This window comes from Astatotilapia calliptera, chromosome 17, assembly GCF_964374335.1.
Source record: "Astatotilapia calliptera chromosome 17, fAstCal68.1, whole genome shotgun sequence".
Classification (NCBI taxonomy): domain Eukaryota; kingdom Metazoa; phylum Chordata; class Actinopteri; order Cichliformes; family Cichlidae; genus Astatotilapia; species Astatotilapia calliptera.
This window is the reverse complement of record NC_137438.1, coordinates 20,586,732-20,606,211: the sequence shown is the minus strand read 5'-3', so window position 1 is coordinate 20,606,211 and position 19,480 is coordinate 20,586,732. Positions and strand designations below refer to the sequence as shown.

The window sequence follows — 19,480 nt, the reverse complement described above, 5'->3', positions numbered from 1 at the left end:
TTAGGCTTAAAACTTTTTTTTGCCAAGCATACATTTAGAGCTGGATCAGGTGACCCTGAATTCTCCTCAGTTATGCTACAAAAAGTCTAGGCTGCTGGGGGATGTGATGTAGCATAAGTTAAGCAGCAAGGAAGGTGATAAGTAAATAGCATTAGCAGACAATTGAAGTTCTTTTTAAGCATACTTTATTGCTAGCATCTCCCTTTTACCATAAAACAATCAATCAGGCATGCAAAAATCCCACTGGCTTTATACAAGACTTTGCCCACACCTGACCTCGTTAGTCCCTACCATTGAACAAAATAGGTCAAACCAAATAATACAATTCTAAACAAAGAACAGGAATAAAGTCATGCATGAAACTGACAAACTCATTTACTCAACTAAATAGTTTGTAAAGTAAAACACTGCATACAATATAACTCAAAAGGCTACTTTAAAGAAAACAAACAATACTATACAAAATGAAAAACCCTCCATTTGGTTACACCCAGTGATCCAATCATTGACCTCATGACCCTATATAAACAGGAAGTAGTGGGTGGCCCTTCCCATACACCTGTCTCACATATAGGACCTGCAAGCACAACATGGACACCATGGTAAGTATAACCAAAGCAACATAAAGAAACATAATTTACTAGATATGTGCCTGTAAACAGAAGAGAATTCAGATGATCTGATGGTTAGTAGTGTTTGCTTTAAAACACATGCATGGATGTAAAAAATGTAACTACTGCTACCACAAACAAAACCCGGGATATTGTGTGTTAAGAGAAGTTACACCAGCAATGTCTAAATTAAAGCATTATGGCTGACTGTAAAATAACAGAACACAGAATAACAATATACACAAGTAACAAATGGCAAATGAATTCTGTCCTAGCCACTTTGTCACAGGGGATTCCTATGATGCACTGTTTCTTCTTTAGAGGAATATTTCACGCACCTTGTTGACCTTTAGTCCAACCCAGTACTGGCAAGCTATACCTAATAAAGTGCCAGGTGACTGTGTCTTTCACGTGTATCTTTGGCATGTTTTTAGTTACAGGCCTTCTTATATTCGGGTATACAGCACGTGCTCTGGTGGCTCAGTTGCTGTACTGCATACATGGTAAAGCACATAGAACTGATTTTGCCGATGCTTGCTTGCACACAGAGTAAGGCATGATCCCAAACTGCAAAACAAACTTAATACATATATATTTAGTGTGGAAAAAAGCTGAAAGGAAGTATAGAAGTGTCGTCAGCATAGATTCAATTTGATGAAACAAATACTTTTAGCTTTAATATTTAAAAATAAAATCATGCACATGTCTTTGAGGATGTAGGGCTGAAAGTGTTTCTTGCCACCCCCTAAAACACACATGCAAGCTTTCAAGCTAAATGTTAATTCAATGGAATTAGCTGGTTGTGTGTGGGTTTTTTTTGTTTGTTTTTTTTTAAACCACTCTGTATGCCTGTGTTTCCTAGAAGTCTTAGCTTGGGTGTTGTTTTTTTGTTGATTTTTTTTTTTTTTTTTTTTGTGCCTCTGGGCCAACCGTCAGTAACACAAATACAAACACATACCACATCCTCTTGTGGTGGAGGGTTGGATTTCCCACCTACACAGACTTGGAAAGCATCAATCACACTGACTAATGATCATTAACAGCTGTACAGCTGGTCTGTTGCATAAATGAAACTTTAAGGGCTTGAAGCTTTTATTGTATTGGTCCGGTGGGTGGCCTACCATTTAAGAAAGTTAGCTTTGCACAACGACAAACCTGTTTCCAAGGAATCACAGTCGTCAAAGTGTCTCTGCAGAAGCCCAAATATGACTCCTCCACCACTGGGCTGAAGGTTTGGTATGAGGTTTTTGTGCTCATATGCTGTGGTGGTGCATTATGGACCAAGATCTCCACTTTGGTCTTATCTGTCCAATCATCTCTTGTTATTGTGCTTTGTTCAGATGTAACTTTGCAAACCTGAGCTGTGCTGAGCGTAGGCTTTCTTCTGACAGCCTTTCCAAATAAGCCACACTTCTTCAGTCCTTTTCTGCATCTACTGTCATGAACTTTAATATTTAAAGTTACAGTGTTTCAGTGTAAATTGCATATTCCAGTTAACTGAGTTGTTTTCTTATCCCTTCAAATTCAAGAGCATAATCTTAGCTACACTGGCCTATGAAAAACAAGCATGTTATAATCAGCCTGGTAAGATCAAATACGAATACGTCTGATACGAGTCTTTGAGTCATGACTGATGACAGCCATACTGAGATGAGTTTTGAGGATATATTGAACTTTTCTGTCCATAAGATTACTGTTAGATCCTGATAGCAGCTAACAGCTGAATAAAGCCACTTACTAAATAATCTTGCATATGATGTGAGAAGGCAACCAAACTGTTTTTCAGAGGGAAAGTGATTTGAGCTTAATGTTAGCTTATATTAAGCTGTTGTTGCTTCGCCAGCTCTTGTTAGCTGTCTGGAGATGGGGAGTTTGCATGTGTGATCTGCTGACCAAAGGTAACTGTGACAATATCACGAATGAATGAGCATGTTTATGCAAGTTGTAGTGTGTCAGAGCCATAACTTCAGCTCAGAAGATGAGGCTTGATGTGAGGAGGGAGGGGATGATTTAGCCATTTCACATTAAAATTTTTTGGTGAAGGGGACTCCTTCTTCCACAATCCTTCATATACTGAGTCTGAAGGAGCCGACAGGAATTGAAATTTCCCTCTGTGACATCTGAAACCATATGGCTTCTGGCCAGTCTTTAGCCACATATGTAAAATGTGAATAGCTGGAAGGGAGATGTCCTTCCTGGCTACTGTACTCCAATATGGTGGACACGGCAGGTTTCACATCTGCAAATGCGCTCCTATGTATTTTTGATAAATTAATTTTAAGTTTAGAATGCATAAATTTTTTTGGAAGACATATTTACAAACTAAGGTTTATATATTTATGAGTACTCTACAATTATTTTTTTTTTCTGTTGAATAACCTCAAAATCTCACTGACTTTACTTTTAACATGCTAACTGAGGTCTGTAGTCTTTCACATGAGTAGCTCTTGGGTCAGCCAAAATTATGCCAGCTCATAGTTTAAAAGTATTTGTCATGGCATGGGGGACATCAGTGCAGCTCTGTGAAGGCACTATTAATGCTGAAGGATATAGACAGACATGCAAAAAGTAAATAATCATGAGGTGTACTTTCTTTTTCACATGACTGTGACTCGCAGGCCTCGCCTTATTTAATGAGATGCTCCAGTTTCAGCTGTTTTCCAAACACTGTTAAACAAAACAAAAGAAAAAGCCTTCAAGGCCTTAAAAAACTTTCTCTTAAACAGAGTGGAACACAAGGGTCGTCTTACAGCCACCGATGTGTAGTAGATGTTGAGCTAATGACCTTTAGTCGCTCACACAGAGGTTTCTAGTTATTTAAACTCAGACATTAAAACTTCAGCAGTGATATTCAAATCATGAAATTCTATATGTCAGGAAACCCGCTCGATAATGTCAAAGCAGCAGTTTCCTGTAATTGACAGTCAAACTACTACAGAAAAAATGGCTGAGACAAAAGGCTATAAAACCATTGAGATGGCTACTTATTTTTTTCTTTACTTATTGTATATGTTTGATGTGAGAGTGTCGTGTTAATGCGCCAAAGTTTGAAGATGCAACCAGCTTAAAGGGATGTAACTGTGAAATGATTTCTTGTCTTGGTTTAATTCTGAACATGAGTAAGGTAGCCGCTGCAGAGGGGCTGACTCAGCAGTTGACAATGACAATGTTTTGAGTTCAGTATTGTGTCACTGTGGGGGTGGAAATTTCACTGTGGCTTCTGCTGATGGTCCAGATGTCTTTGTGGGAGTTTCCACTGACAGGTGAGGGGAGGGATCGTGACTCAGAGCTGCTTTCAGGTCGTTTTTTTTCTTTAATCCTTCCATTAATTCAAATGAAATTCCAGCCTCGAAATCCAAATCCCGTTTTAACGTATTTCCCTTTAATTTCATTTATTTTTATGTATTCTTCTTGTATTTGGTTTATAAAGTTACCGATGGACCATAAAACAGGGATTATAAACTGTCAAACCTCATGTTTCTAGACAGGTTAGAAGGTGTTAGCTGCAACATAATAGTAGCTAAACTGGTCTACAGCCGTTATGCCGCCGAATAAGTGTGGTCAAATGTCACTAACTTTGGGTCTGAAAAGAAGTCATTAAAACATGTTTCAATTCCTGAATCTTGGCACCAAACAAAAGTGCCAAATGTGGGAAGCTGCTAACTCTCAGATGACCATCTTTCCAAAAGTATTGACTATGTGCACGAGAAAATGCTAACTTCCTGGTTTGAGACCGGATGTGGGGTTGTGCATTTCCGGTAGCTTTACTTTGCGGTCAATCACTACTGCGAAGATATCCTCCAAAATCATGTCCAAAACTCAAAAACGGAAAGATCGCGTTAAGTTACATAGAGCAGAAGGTGGGAACACTCGCCACTATTGTGTCATAAAAAATCTAATGATCAATTTTGACGTTTAAAGCATTTAGATCGATCAGTTGTTTACATCACTCAACACAAGCAGAACTGCATCACTGCAGCAGAAGACACATCGTCCACATTCAGAAGCACATCTCTGTATAGTGACTGGTCTCATGATCTAAACAGGCAAATGTTCAGTATTCAAACTACAGGTGAAGAATAGTCAAACCAGATGTTTCCCCGTTACGTCTCTATCAGCTAGTCAAGTACACACCTACACAGCATGTTAACAAACCGTGAAAAAAGCCTCACAAAAAATGAATGATTGCTGGTAACGGTTTCTATACATTAGTATTTACGAAGGGTATGTTGTGACTTACCTTCAAAATTACAGCGGCCCCTAGCTATAACGCGGTTCACCTTTCACCTCGCTGTTTCGCGGACTTTTTAGTGCAAGTTTGCATGCTTTTTTTTTTTTTTTTTACGTCACATTGTGTCCTGCGTCCTGATCGCTGCAGACGATCTCCTCCGTGACGTCTCTCCTGTACAGTACAGAATTGCTGCATCGATTGCTAGCAGTGTGACTCTGAAGTGCAGTACTGTATGTCCACGATGTATGTCCACCAAACGTTTTGCACCTTCAAAAAATAAATTTGGCTACTTGATTTCACCTATCGCTGGTTATTTTTAGAACATAACACCCGCGATAAACGAGGGACAGCTGAGAAATATAACATTTGAATCCCTTTTCTCTTTTGCTCTGAGGCGCGGAGGAAAAATATCGGTCGATGAAAATCATTTACAGATATATTGGGTAAATACCCAAGACATCTATAGAAATGTAAATCGCCGCTTGATTCATTCATTTGCTTAACTTGTTTTGGACCGTAAACCAGGCGCGAATAGGACACCGGAAACAAAGCTCCCAACAGGAGTTTCCGGACCGGAAGTAGCATATGCTAATGTGCACATAGTCAATTGACCCAGTTTTGTTGAAGCTGGACTAAATTAGCTGGGAAGGTATCGAATATGAATGCGAAGCTTGTGATAGTATCTCTTTTTGACCAGCTGACCTTCCTTGTAGCAGTAAAACTGCAGTAGGTGGCAGTAGCTCAGGAGGTCGAGCAGATCAGCTACTAATTGAAAGGTTGGTGGTTCGACCTGGCTGCTTCTGTCTGGATGCCAAGGTATCCTTAAGCATTGAATGTGACATGTTGTGAAAAGCACTGCATGCTTTAACATGTTTGTGTAGGTCCTCAGTCATTCACGCCATGGTGGTCTTAAGAGATTGGGGAAAAAAAGCAACTGGAAGTTATTCACCTCTAATTCAACCCTCTTCAGTTCTAAAACCAACTGCTGGAGAGCCCCAGGTGTTTAAACCCTGGTGGCCGTTGTGCTTTGAGAGGGTCGTTGATCCACTATTTATCATGTAACTCGTCACATGACTTTGTAAAACAAGGTGTGGGTCATTACCTCCAGAGGTTTCAAGTGAAACCACCATGAGACCTCGCCCAACCCTATCATGTAACCTACTGAGGTCACCTGACACGAGATGTGAGCAGGAGTGGAGGTGCCTGGGCAGGGATCTCAAAACTGCATTGTAGGTGGTTGAGTGTTGGTGTCATAAGCCAGCTCCTTTGTTCAGCAGCCAACCAGGCCGTACTCTTCCTCAACGAGGATTTGGATTTTGTCATTCCTGACACGACCCTCACATTTATCTAGGCTAGGCACTGACACTGAGTTTGTCTCCTCGCAGTCTCAAATGGGGTCTTTGGTGTGTTGGGTGAACATGCTAACCACCACCCACAACAGCCAATCAGCACGATCACTCCAAGTAGAATCTCTAACTCTGTCTTCAAGGGGAAATTTTCTGGACTCGCAGACATTATAGACGAAATCACAGGGGACAGGGTCTGTTTCCTGTCCACAGACCCACAATGTCTGGGTCAGTCATCATCAGACTGCACACAGGTGAGTGATCACTGAACTCTGAAACACACACAGAGGAGAGAGAGGCAGGTCAGCACAGGAGGATAAGGAGATCCTGACAGCTTTGGATTCTTTTTTGTTCTCTGAAGCAGAGAAAGATCCATCATGCTGCTAAGCGCCTTCTTCCTGAAACCTTCCCAGTCCTCCTGTTCAAACCCACTCGCTGCAGACACTTGATTAACGGCAGCTGCCCTCTAACAGTCCTCACATGGTGGATGTTTGAATGTCGCTGTTAACAGAGTGTTAATCAGTTATTTGTTGAGTTTTGGTAAATGGACTGTTTCTTATATGGCACTTTTCTACATTCACACCAGTGTTGGTCAAGTTACTTGAAAAAAGTAATCAGTAACTAATTACTGATTACTTCCCCCAAAAAGTAATCCCGTTACTTTACTGATTACTTATTTTCAAAAGTAATTATTTACTTAGTTACTTACTTACTTTTTAAAAACACGATTTACAACCTGAAGAGGTGATAAAGTGATAGATCTTTCAGCCCAATTCTACTTTTTCTGCATAATCTATCATATAAAATGTAATCAAATGGAAAAGTCTCTTTTTTTAACTTGTTTTATCAGTTTTAATCTTTTAACTTTATGCATCAAGCAAAAATAAAATTATATGCACCATTCTCTGACTTGAATAAATTCGTTTAACATTTAAACCTATTTTCTGCACATTCCAGCACATAAACACAAAAAATGTTATTTTACACTCACTCTTTCAAATAAGATAAGATAAGGTAAGAGAACTTTATTAATCCCTCGGGTGGGTTCCTCTGGGAAATTCGATTTCCAAAAAAGCACAGCACCGACAGAAGTTACAGAGTTATATATGTGTATATGTGTATATGTGTATATATGTGTATATGTATATATGTGTGTATATATATGTATGTATGTATGTGTATATACAGAGACAATATAAATAAAATATACGAAGGGAATAAATAGGAATAAAAATACAAGTGAATTGCACATTTCAAGTATTGAGTCTATTGCACTGTTGACTATTTACAAAAGTATTGCACAAAAGGTATTGCACAGTGAGGTGAAGAGGCACTACAGCTTAGTTGTTCCCTCCTTTGTCCTCCTGTTTCCCCTCCCTCTCCCCTCCAGAGAAGAGTTAAACAGTTTGATGGCGTGTGGGACAAAGGAGTTTTTAAGTCTGTTAGTTCTTGTCTTTGGGAGAAGCAACCTGTCACTGAACAGACTCTTCTGGTTGTTAATGGCCGTGTGCAGAGGATGCCCAGCATTGTCCATAATGTCCATCAGTTTCTTTAATGTCCTTTTCTCTGCCACTGTCACCAGAGTGTCCAGCTTCATGCCGACCACAGAGCTAGCCCTCCTGATCAGTTTCTCCAGCCTGGATGAGTCCTTCTTTGCTGTGCTGCTCCCCCAGCACACCACAGCATAGAAAAGTACTCCAGCAACCACCGACTGGTAAAACATCCTCAGGAGCTTCCTGCAGATGTTAAAAGACCTCAGCCTCCTGAGGAAGTACAGTCGGCTTTGGGCTTTTTTATACAGGTGCTCTGTGTTGCATGACCAGTCCAGTTTATTGTCCACCCACAGCCCGAGGTACTTGTACTTGTTGACCACCTCCACCTCCTCCCCCTCTATCTGAACCGGCAGTGGACCTGCTCTAGACCTCCCGAAGTCCACAACCAGTTCCTTAGTCTTTGAGGTGTTGAGTTGCAGGTGGTTTGTGTGACTCCATGCGACAAAGTTCCTCACCAGACTTCTGTACTCCTCTTCCTGATCATCCCAGATACACCCCATGATGGCTGTGTCGTCTGCAAACTTCTGGATGTGGCATAATTCAGAGTTGTAGCAGAAGTCAGAGGTGTACAGGGTGAAGAGAAGAGGGGACAGCACAGTTCCCTGTGGTGCTCCTGTGCTGCTGACCACTGTGTCAGACGTGATGTCCTTCAGCCTGACGTACTGTGGTCTGTCGGTGAGGTAGTCGGAGATCCAAGCCACCAGGCAGGGGTCCATCTCCATCCTGTTCAGTTTTTCTTGAAGCAGACAGGGCCGGATGGTATTAAAGGCACTGGAAAAGTCAAGAAACAGGATCCTGACCGTGCCTTTTCCCCCATCCAGGTGTGAGTGGGCTCTGTGTAGGAGGTACAGGATGGCATCCTCCACTCCGACACCCGCCTTGTATGCAAACTGTAGTGGGTCCTGGGCATGTTGTACCTGTGGTCGGAGGAGGTTGAGGAAGAGCCGCTCTAGAGTCTTCATAAGATGTGACGTCAGTGCCACCGGTCGGAAGTCATTCAGCTCATTGGGCCGGTTCTTTTTGGGGACCGGGACGATGCAGGATGTCTTCCATAGGGCGGGCACTCTCCCCAGTCGCAGACTGAGGTTGAAGACTCGCTGTAGCGGCTCCCCAAGTTCAGCAGCACACGCCTTTAGCATCCTAGGACACACCTTGTCTGGGCCTGCTGCCTTTCTGGGGCGAAGCTTCCTCAGTTGTCTCCTGACCTGATCCACTGTGACACTGGGAGATGTTTGGGAAGGGGGGAGGGGGGGAGATGTCTTGCTGCTGAGAGAGGGATTGGAGGAGGGGGGTGTCATGGTGTCAGGAAGAGGGGGAAGCGAGGGAGGTAGGAGAGTGGGGATTGGACTCTGTAGTGAAGGTGAGGGTGGGGGGATTGTGGGCTGGTCAAACCTGTTGAAGAAGTTGTTGAGTTCGTTTGCCTTCTCCACAGTCCCCCCCCCCACTGTGCTTTTCTTGGTGTTGTGGCCTGTGATGGTTTTCACACCATTCCAGACCTCCCTCATATTGTTCCTCTCCAACTTCTGCTCCACCTTCCTCCTGTAGGTGTCCTTTGCTTCCCTCAGGCAGCGTTTCACCTCCCGCTGTGCTGCCTTCATCTCCTCCTTCACTTTGCTCCTGAAAGCCTTCTTCTTCATGTTGAGGACAGCTTTGACTTCCTGTGTTACCCACGGTTTGTTATTAGGATAACACCGTACCGTCTTAGCAGGGGCGACCGTGTCCACACAAAAGTTGAGGTAGTCTGTAAGACAGTGTGTCGCCCCCTCTATGTCCTCACCATGTGGGCTCAGGAGCACATCCCAGTCTGTGGTGTCATAACAGTCCCTCAGAGCATCCTCCTTTTTTGGGGTCCATCTCCGGATGGAGCGCGTTGTGACCGGCTGCCTTTGGACGAGGGGTGTGTATTGTGGCTGTAGGTAAACCAGGTTGTGGTCTGACTTCCCTAGTGGGGGGAGGGGGGTGGCTCTGTATGCATCTCTCACATTAGCATACAGTAGGTCAATTGTCCTGTTGCTTCTTGTGGGACAATTCACAAACTGGTGAAAAGCAGCCAGAGTAGAGTCCAGTGTGGCATGGTTAAAGTCTCCAGATATAATAATGAAAGCCTCGGGGTTTTGTGTCTGAAGTCTTGCTGTGACTGTGTGTATTTTCTCACAGGCAGCTGTTGCGTCGGCCCTCGGAGGGATGTAAACACACACACAGATCACATGACTGAACTCCCGAGGTAGATAATATGGCCGCAAGCTAACAGCTAGCAGCTCCAGGTCCGGACGGCATACCGAAACTTTAACGGAGACGTGTCCAGGGTTACAGTATCTGTTGTTAACGTAGACAATGAGTCCCCCACCTCTGCTTTTTCCGCTGGCCTGCGTGTCCCTATTGGCTCTCACGGGTGTGAAACCGCATAGGTCTACGTTAGCCTGCGGCGTTAGCTCGGTTAGCCACGTCTCCGTGAAGATAAACAAGCTGCACTCACGGTATAGTCTGTGGTTGTTCAGAGCGCACAGTTCGTCAATCTTATTCTGTAACGAGTTCACGTTGCCCATGATCACTGTCGGGATTGATGGTTTGAATCGCCTCCGGTGATCCGCTCTCCTCGCTCCAGCTTTGCAGCCTCTGTAGCTCCTCTTTAGCTCGGCCGGGATGTTGTGTCGCATGCCGGTCTGTCCCTTTGTTTTTAGTGCCAGCAGCTCCGCTCTCGAATAGATGAAGGAGCTGGTTCCAGAAGTTTTAAAAAGTGCATTATCCATCTTGTATCACTATATCTAAGAGGTATAAGTAGAGGAAGGTGAAAAAAAGTTTGAAAAGCCTAGTCTAAAAAGTTAAAGTTAACAAAAAGGTGCGGTGTTGCAGAGCTACTTGGAAAGGCTGCCGTCACTCCAGCGCCATCTTGAACCTGATTGAAATAGATGCAAGTAAAACACAGCAGAAAATAAATAAAATCAAAAACTAGAGATCCTGTTGCTCTATTTTCACCTGTAAAGCAGGACTCGGGTAGGCGGAGGTTTACCCTGGTGCAGGTGTGCTGCGGTCAGTTGAAGAATCCGCGAGTTTCTCTGTGAATTTCCCATTACGTCATTGCGCACTCGGTACTTGTTTAGGGGTTTTTTTTCGCTGTAAAAAGAAGTTTTCTTCCCACGCACAGCGGACACTAATGTTTTTGTCACTTTTTATGGAATCAAACTCAAAGGTCAGTACTTCCACGCTTTAAACGCTGCACGCTCATACTCTCTCCCGCACTCGATATGTTATCCATTGTTGATCTGCACACAGCTGTTGTCACGAACATCGCACTCGCTTATGTCACGGTCATGAGACATTCTCGCAAAAAAAATCACGGTTTTAGTAACGCAGTAACGCAGTGTTCCTACGGGGAAAGTAACGGTAATCTAATTACCGTTTTTGCAATAGTAATCCCTTACTTTACTAGTTACTTGAAAAAAGTAATCAGATTACAGTAACGCGTTACAAGTAACGCCTTACTGCCCATCTCTGATTCACACACATTCATACTCCCATGAACGCATCGGAGAGCAACTTGGGCGTAGTATCTTGCCCAAGGATATTTGGCATGCAGACTGGGGGAGCCAGGGATCGAACCACCAACCTTCCGATCAGCAGATCCTGAGCTCCAGCCAGCCACTGATCTCCCAGTGAGTGGACTTTGAGTTTGTTTAAACTCTTTAAAATAATCATTTGAGAGATATTTGTGCCAGCTTTGTGCTTACAGGAGAGGGTGTAAAAACATTAGTGGGGCAGTTAACCTTTCTAATTAACCCTCTTCTTTCCTTCCATGTTTTCTTGTCTTCCTCCAGGTGTTTGATTGGTTCCCCTCCTTTATGATTGGCTCGCCCTCATTATTTTCACCTGTGTCTGTGCACAGTCGATTCGCCTCCCGTCTGGTTATTGCTGTGACATCCACTTCCTCTGGACTTTGTTACCTTCCTGATTTCTCTCAGTTGGAGAATCATGATGTGCGTTCAGTGATTTTAGGGGTTTGAGTTCGGGGTTGAAGTTCGTGTAGTTGCTTCCTCCTTGGTGGTGCAGCTCTGAGGTGTCCTGCTTTAGTGTTAGCTAAACGCTGACAACAAACACAGGCCGTTGATTCAGGATAAGTCTTCTGTGCACCAATTTTTGCAGCAAACCGAAGACACTGAGCGAGAAGCTGAGTAGTAGCACTCTGTGCATTGTGGTACAGTTGTAGCCACAGCTGCCCTGATCGTGCCATCGACCCCTCTGGCCATCACCAATAGGCGGTAGGTGAAGTTCTTGCCCAAGGACACAACGGCCAAGATAGACAGAGCTGGGGATCGAACCGGCAACCTTGAGGTTACAAGATGAGCTTCCCAACACCCTGAACCACGGTCGCCCCAGTATAAGCTCATCTCTCAGATAATTCATAATGTTTTTCTCGAATTTTAGGCTGAAATCATTCATAAGGAGCAATTTTTCTATGAATGTCAACAAAGGAGAACAGTCTTCACTCCCAGGCTCTGCAGACTGTTGTTGTTTCAAATCCAGGCCAGCAGAGGGAGATAAAGCTCTGTGAACTCTCAGGAACTCTGAGAAACAGACTAGTCACCAGTGATTAAGATAAAAACTAGTTTATTTCTCTAAAAATATAACAAATTCATATACATAAAGTTAAAATATAAAAATATCCTATTTTATTCTTCTGTCAGGTTGATATAATAAAGCTTCAAGTATTTTTAATCCTTCAGATTCTTCAGTAGGTCCTCAAATACAATAAATTATCCAAAATAACTTATATTGTACATAATGTTTCATCACACATGTAAAATATTCTCAATACTTTAAATTATTCACAATATTTTAAGAGGCTCCCAGCAACACAGCTTATATTTTTACTAGTTTTACCTCATTTTCCTTGTTTTAAAAATCAAAATTTTCAAACATTTGTAAAGCAAATTTGAGGTTCTGCTGGACGTTCTTCTGTTAAAGAAGATCCACTTACACAAACCTTAGTCCATCACTTCAGTCCATCAGTGCGTCGGGTCAAAAAGAAAACTCAGAGCCGAGTTGCTGGTTCTTCTCAGTCGTACTTGTATTTGATTTTCTGGCACAAGCGCGCCAGAAAATCAAATACATCCAAAACTTCAGTTTAAAAGAATAAATAAAAACATTAATAACAAGCTCTTTGCTACATAAAGTGATCCTCAAAAAATAATCCTCAGTGATGATGCTGATGATGGTGGTGGTGGAGGTTGGGGTGGTTGTAATAATACAAATACTGATGACGATGATGATGAAGCAGCTCTACGGCATGTGGTGGTGTGTCAGCTCATTGATCCACCTGAGGATGTAGGTGAACTCTCTGATGGCCTTCAGTGCGCCATCGTCTCCCTCATCTCCTTCGCCATTCCTCCTCTGCAGACAATCGGGCACATCCGGTTCAGTTAGAGTGAATATCTCAAGTGATATAAATACATTTATGAGTATGCTGCTGCTAGTTGCAGCAGAAGCAGCACAATACTTCAAAGCAAGGTTACTATGAAGGATTAGAAAAGACAGTAGTTGTAGTGGTAACAGCAGTAGTACTGGTGGGGCTGTAGGGTGTGTACATTTTTACCTTGTTAATTCTTTTCTCCAGCTTCTTCATGATCTTGGAATATTTTGAAGATTCAGAGGAGGAAACCTGAACAAGAAGCACACGGAATAAAGTGGTCATTTTTTGTGTGTTACAGGACCACATTGCGCTTGTATGTGTGTTACTGTTGTGTACTCACGCAGTGCCGCAGTGTGTGCTGCAGTCCGTACATCAGGTCGTTGTAATGTGGGTGGAGGAGCTTCTGGATCACCTCGCTGCTGAACACGCTCCTCTGGTAGATATTGATCAGCTCTCTGATCTCCAGCCAGCCAATCGCGTGCTGAGGAGACAAGAGCAGCACAATGACACACTGTGCATCATCAGGTACCAAACCATCGTCATACACCCGTGACAGAGAGGTGAAGACGTTACAGGATGACTGAAACTTTTACATTTGTACACATTCAGCTGCACTCGAAGATCTCATCTTCTGCTTCACTGAAGCTGTAACCCAGTTTTTATTTCACATAAACACTGAATTTTCACTTCATGTGATTTTTCAGAGTTTCAGCAACATCACGGCCTTTCTGTCCACCTCACAAAATTCCATATAACCACATGCTGCACCGTGACTTTCCCCCACATCTGTATGTGGAAGCTCACTCATGAAACTCTGTGGGGTAAGAATACGTCACTAATTCTGTCGAAGAAAATGCTCAACTGAACAGGAATGTCACCTGCGAGGTGTGTGTGTGTGTGTGTGTGTGTGTGTGTGTGTGTGTGTGTGTGTGAGTGAGTGTGTGAGAGACAGAGCAGGTGGAGCGCAGACGTTATTGTTTCTGTGTGAACATAACAAGCAACACTCAGCTCAGGACTGGTGAAGTATTACAGAGGGGAGTGGAGGCTGTGGTTGAGGTAAACCAGGCGGACACCATGATGCCTGAAAGGTGAAACCTCAGAAAAAAACCGCTACCAGGTCTACAGCACCAAACTCCATTCAGAAAACATCACATTCTCAGCTGTAGACGAGTTGAAACTACTGACCTCCTGACATTTGACACAGAAGTTGGGCAGAAGTCTGAACCTCCGGGAGAAATGGTTTTCTGTCTGTAAGTGAAAGTGTGAAATTCATTATTACATAACAAAAGGTTTTGGTAGTTTATTTTTAATTTACATGACACATTTTCTTCTTTCAAAATAAAGCATAAAAGCTTTAAACACGCAAAACCAAAACACCCAAGCTTGTTTCAAGTATGTGTTATAAGTTATTAAAAGCCTTGTCAGTGAGTCAAAGTAGTGCCTTAAACATTTAAAGCATTATCAGTGCGAGCTCCCGTTTCTTTCAGATGTGATTTCATGTCTTTGATCTGGTTTAAAAACGGCAGCTTTTCAGACTTTCACTTTGTGGAAACAAGGAGCTTCGTTTTTACTCATACGATTGACGACTCATACTACTCCTACTCATATCAGTGCTCACAGTCCTCTGTGAATAAGATCAGATTTATTTTTTTTTAACAAAGCATATCACTCAGTGACAGACTTTTACTTTGAAAACTCACCCCCATTGTTGGTCCCCATGTTTGGTTGATAGCACAAAACCTCACAAAATGCCAAAATTTAGAAGTTATTGATGATGCATGCATGTTAAATGAATGTTTGCTAATCAATAATTTGCATTTATGATTTGATTGAATAGAAATCGTGACTATAAATTGTAAATTTTAGAATGTTATTGACCCCTCAAAGTGTTTATACTCCCCTTACCCCAGTCATTATATTTATTCTTATTCCGACTCTTAACTATATTTATTGTTGTTCTTTTGCACTGAATGGAACTGGAGCCTCGTTGTCTCATCTCTGCTATATACATTACAGTATATAGCAGAGATGACAATAAAGTTTACTTTGACTTTAAAAAGTGTAACGTTATGACTGAGAGACTAATCAATATATTGCAATTCTGACGTTAATAAAAGCCAATTAGTATGAAACAGACAATCAATATTTTAAAATAAGTAATTTTAAAAGAATTATGGTAAATGGACTGGTTCTTATATAGCGCTTTTCTACTCTTCTGAGCACTCAAAGCGCTTTACACAACTTGTACATTCACCCATTCACACAAGCACATTGTTCTAAGTGCTTTCTAAGTAACATTCACACACATTCATACTCTGATGGATGCATCGGAGAGCATTTTGGGGTTAATATCTTGCCCAAGGATATTTGGCATGCAGACTAGGGGAAGCCAGGAATCAAACCACCAACCTTCCAATCAGTAGATGACCTGCTCTACCGCCTGAGCTACAGCCACCCCAGTACTGATTACTGATCATTAATTCAGCTAAACTGATTTGCTGGGCAAATTCATGCTGCAGTCTTTATTGATAATAAATTCACATATTGATCGATAGAACATCGATCCTGTTACTGAAATGAAATTAAGTACTAATCAATAACTGTAATTAACCATAAATAATCTTAACTAATGTCTTGATGTTAAAAATGTATCAAGATTGGCTTCATCTGCAGACTCATCAGTAAATGAAAATTGATATTGATCAGCAAACAAATCAGTAAAAGTGTTACAAACTGAAATACTGAGTAGCTGTAGCTGATCAGACTGATGATGCACTGAATGACTGGTGGGAGCTTAACTCTAAAGCAGTATTAAGCAGTTATTGAACTTACCGGCAGCCTATTGATCAGCAGCCTGGTGTGCTTCCACAGGTCCCTCATCAGCCCCGTGTGGATGTCCTGGGGGCAGGTGAGGCGCTGCTGGGCGGAGACGAGGCTGACGAGGAGCACGACAGCAGAGAGTCTGATGAGCAGAAGAGGCATCTTTGACTGTGGCGGGTTCACTCGCCCCTGCTGTATTTATATCTCCTCCCCATCATCTTCCTCCCCCCTCTCTACCCCCTCGCTCTCGTCACCTCCCTCAATTTCAAAACATCACTGAGTCACACTGCAAATTTCCAAGGAGTCTCCCAGCCAATGGCTCCTCCCCTTTTCTCCTCGCTACTGCATTCTTTTCTTTCTCCCCCTTTCCCCCTTTACTCCACTGTCTCCTCACCATCACACTCTGCCCCCCCCCTTACTTTTTTCCTTTTTAGGTTTTCCAGCCTAGTTTTTTTTTTCCAATAACTCCACCTTTTTCCTCTTAACTTTTATTTCTCCTCATTTTAAAAACATTTTTGTTTACTTCACTCTCCTCCAAACCTTCCTTCCTTTTCATCATCGTGGGCTTTCCTATTTCTCCTTTTCTCCTCAATTTCCACCTATATCCTTCCCTCCTCTGTGCTCCCCTTATCCTCCTCTCTGTCTCTTTTTTCCTGCTGAGTCAGCTGATCCCACAGTGGTAATGATGATGATGTCACTTCCTTCCTGAGAAGATGGGCACTTTCATGGGGTAAAACCTGGGTTTTGATGTTCAGATGTGCGGTCAGATAAAACTAGGTTGTGCCCTTGATCGAGGCAGCCAAAGAACCCTTGACTAGATGGGTTTCATAAATCGACCCAGTTTATCAAAAATGTCAGCGCGCCGGCACTGCAGGAGAAGAGTAGAAGAAAAGGAAAAAAAGCAGAAGACAAAGCTGAGTAGCTTCTGTGTCAGGAGAAAACACTGAGTTGTTCCTGGAAGTCAGAGCAGTAACCAGGTCAGGCTGCCACAAAGACAGCGAGGCTCAGTAAATCCACCTACTGTGGCGGTTTGAAGGTGCACGGCGGATTGAGAGCTTATGTCAAGTCATGATTCACACACACTTTGATATTTGATATGAATTATAATCATATGACTCATCAAAATTAACCAGAGCCTCCCCATAAGTAAATCAATGTTTGATTTGGTTTTGGCTTTAAAGTTGTTTGGGAAGGAATATGTGGGCGATTCATCATCGAGGAAGGATTTTCAGGATTTTCCTAGATTATTAAAAGTTTCAGTCATGACTAAAGTCTCTGCCCACGAGGCTGCAAACTAATGCTGAATGTTGGTGCTTTTAGGTTCCTCTCCTCAAGCCCAGAACTCAGAAACAGCCCTGAAAGTCATCAGAGAGCATGGACGTCTCTGCATCCAACAATAAAAGTTCAAATTCCAATTAAAGACCTGATCCAGAAAGACTCCCGGTGTCTCTGGAGCTCATTTAAGAAGGTTCAAGGTCGAGTGGAAGGACGAGTCTGTCCATGTGCACAAACAGGTCTGTGCACATAATGAAGAACTGTGGCCACAATGAGACCTCCAGCATCAGCATCTGTAGTCTACGGTTCAGTTTTCGCTACTGAGCCATGCCGGTTTCTATCATATTCAATGGATATATATAGCGAGGTTTGGTGGGACATGAAGTTCGGCTTATTTCAGCAAAATAATGCCAAACAAATAGGATGTAAAGTAGTAAAACTAAAAATGCAACCCAAACTGCTAAGCAGCTTAAATCTTGAGTTAGGGTGTTAAACAAAATGTATCCTTGTCACAGTTTTTTTTTTTTGTTTTCCTGAAGGCTCTGCCTCCCATTCTCCAAGTGTCTTTGGAACCACAAGAAAGCCCTCAGTCTATTGGAGGGAAAAGTGATCATTGTGTTCCTTTGCATTTTCCGCAATGTTCTGGGGTTGGACACAGCACACCTGCTTACAGTTTTCCACTGCACCTGGTATTTGGATGAACCTTGAGGGCTCCATAATTTCTCACAAAAAGCTAAATAGAATAGACTAGCTTTTGGTGTGCAACAGATACTGGTAATAAAATACCACAAACAAAAATTAATCTGCAGTTATATGCAGCGTTTAAAAAAAAAAAAAAAAAAAAAATAGGTCATAAATCACAACTTCTCTCATCAGCACAAAGGTTTGTATTTATCTGCTGATCAAATCACCTGGATACAAGGAGGGCTTGGCATACCTGCAGATTAACAGCTTATTTTTTTCTATTAGCTGAACATTTCTTTAATTTTAGCCATGCAGAAGATCCCATTTGCAGATATTGACTGATACCGTTGTGCAGAATTATCCAGTGTTGATGTTCTGGGTAATAACTGAGAGGAATCAACATCAGGAACTCTGAGCTTTTTCTTCATCTCCTTTACATCAAACTTCAATTATTGCGTTATCGCTGACATACTTTAGTGCATGTTACATCTTTTAGTCAGCAGATTATAATGTATAGATGCATGGAATAAAAGTAGGTTGTGGCTTTGTTGAGTTAGCAGGGAAACCGTGACTGAGCATTTTGTTTTTCCAAGTAGCAGTTTACAGAAATGGCACACTGCTTTTTGACTCAAATAGCAAACACTTTTGGGGTCAGTGGTCTGTTTTCTTTTGTATTACTGAACGTTTTCCATGCCAGCTCAGAATTTAAGTTAGTAATGCTGTCAGGGCCCCTCAGCAGGTTTCCTCAGAACGAAGGCCCTGATTCTTGGAGTTAGGGTCTGGACATTCCTGAGGGGAGTTTGTGGGTTATCTGTCTGTGTACATGGACTTTTCTCCAAGTGCTCAAGTTTCCTCAAACAGGTTAATCAGTGACTGTAAAATACCTGCTGCCTTGAATGTGAGTTGATAACCAGGTGTTTGCAGAAAGGTATGTCACTGAACAGGAGCTCAGAAGAAAGTGAAAGTAAAAGTTGGAAATTTTCCACCTTTTAAAGATCATTTGTTCTCACACTAACCCGCAACACAGGCTCCACACAAATGCATATACAGGGAGTGCAGAATTATTAGGCAAATGAGTATTTTGTCCACATCATCCTCTTCATGCATGTTGTCTTACTCCAAGCTGTATAGGCTTGAAAGCCTACTACCAATTAAGCATATTAGGTGATGTGCATCTCTGTAATGAGAAGGGGTGTGGTCTAATGACATCAACACCCTATATCAGGTGTGCATAATTATTAGGCAACGTCCTTTCCTTTGGCAAAATCAAATCAAATCAAATCAAAATTTATTTATATAGCACATATTAAAACAACAGTGTTGACCATAGTGCTTTACAGTCAATAAAAACATGAGACAGTTAAAACAAACAATAAAAGAGGACAACAAACAATAGGTAACAACGCAACAAGCTAAAACAGCCAACTAGACAGAATCAAAAGCCAAAGTAAAAAAATACATTTTAAGATGTAATTTAAAAGACTGGATAGACTCAGTAGTGCGAATATGAACGGGGAGGTTATTCCAGAGTCTGGGTGCCACGGATGCAAAGG

At 42.2% G+C, this 19,480-nt stretch overlaps 1 protein-coding gene and 1 long non-coding RNA gene across 2 annotated transcripts; one reads left to right on the top strand and one right to left on the bottom strand.

The window, feature by feature from the left end:
* The first annotated feature begins 558 nt into the window (after positions 1 to 558).
* On the top strand, positions 559 to 17,995 carry LOC113009773 (uncharacterized). Its single transcript, XR_013902679.1, has 5 exons — positions 559 to 602; positions 13,447 to 13,673; positions 13,853 to 13,969; positions 16,020 to 16,698; positions 17,289 to 17,995. It is a non-coding gene; the product is annotated as an uncharacterized LOC113009773 (long non-coding RNA).
* On the bottom strand, positions 12,330 to 16,185 carry LOC145421342 (uncharacterized). Its single transcript, XM_080291562.1, has 5 exons — positions 15,981 to 16,185; positions 14,334 to 14,396; positions 13,489 to 13,629; positions 13,332 to 13,397; positions 12,330 to 13,129 (listed from the first exon to the last, which is right to left on the bottom strand). Exons 1-5 carry the CDS (start codon positions 16,128 to 16,130, stop codon positions 13,019 to 13,021), a joined length of 531 nt encoding a protein of 176 aa, XP_080147688.1. The 5' UTR covers positions 16,131 to 16,185; the 3' UTR covers positions 12,330 to 13,018.
* Positions 17,996 to 19,480: the final 1,485 nt, after the last annotated feature.

What these genes read in the sequence shown, in the direction of transcription:
- LOC145421342 (XM_080291562.1), bottom strand. Translation starts at nt 16,130, where the DNA reads ATGCCTCTTCTGCTCATCAGACTCTCTGCTGTCGTGCTCCTCGTCAGC. An exon ending in TGCTGATCAATAGGCTGCCG is followed by an intron (nt 14,397 to 15,980) that starts GTAAGTTCAATA and finishes TTTCACTTACAG; the next exon opens with ACAGAAAACCATTTCTCCCG. An exon ending in TGGAGAAAAGAATTAACAAG is followed by an intron (nt 13,130 to 13,331) that starts GTAAAAATGTAC and finishes GATTGTCTGCAG; the next exon opens with AGGAGGAATGGCGAAGGAGA.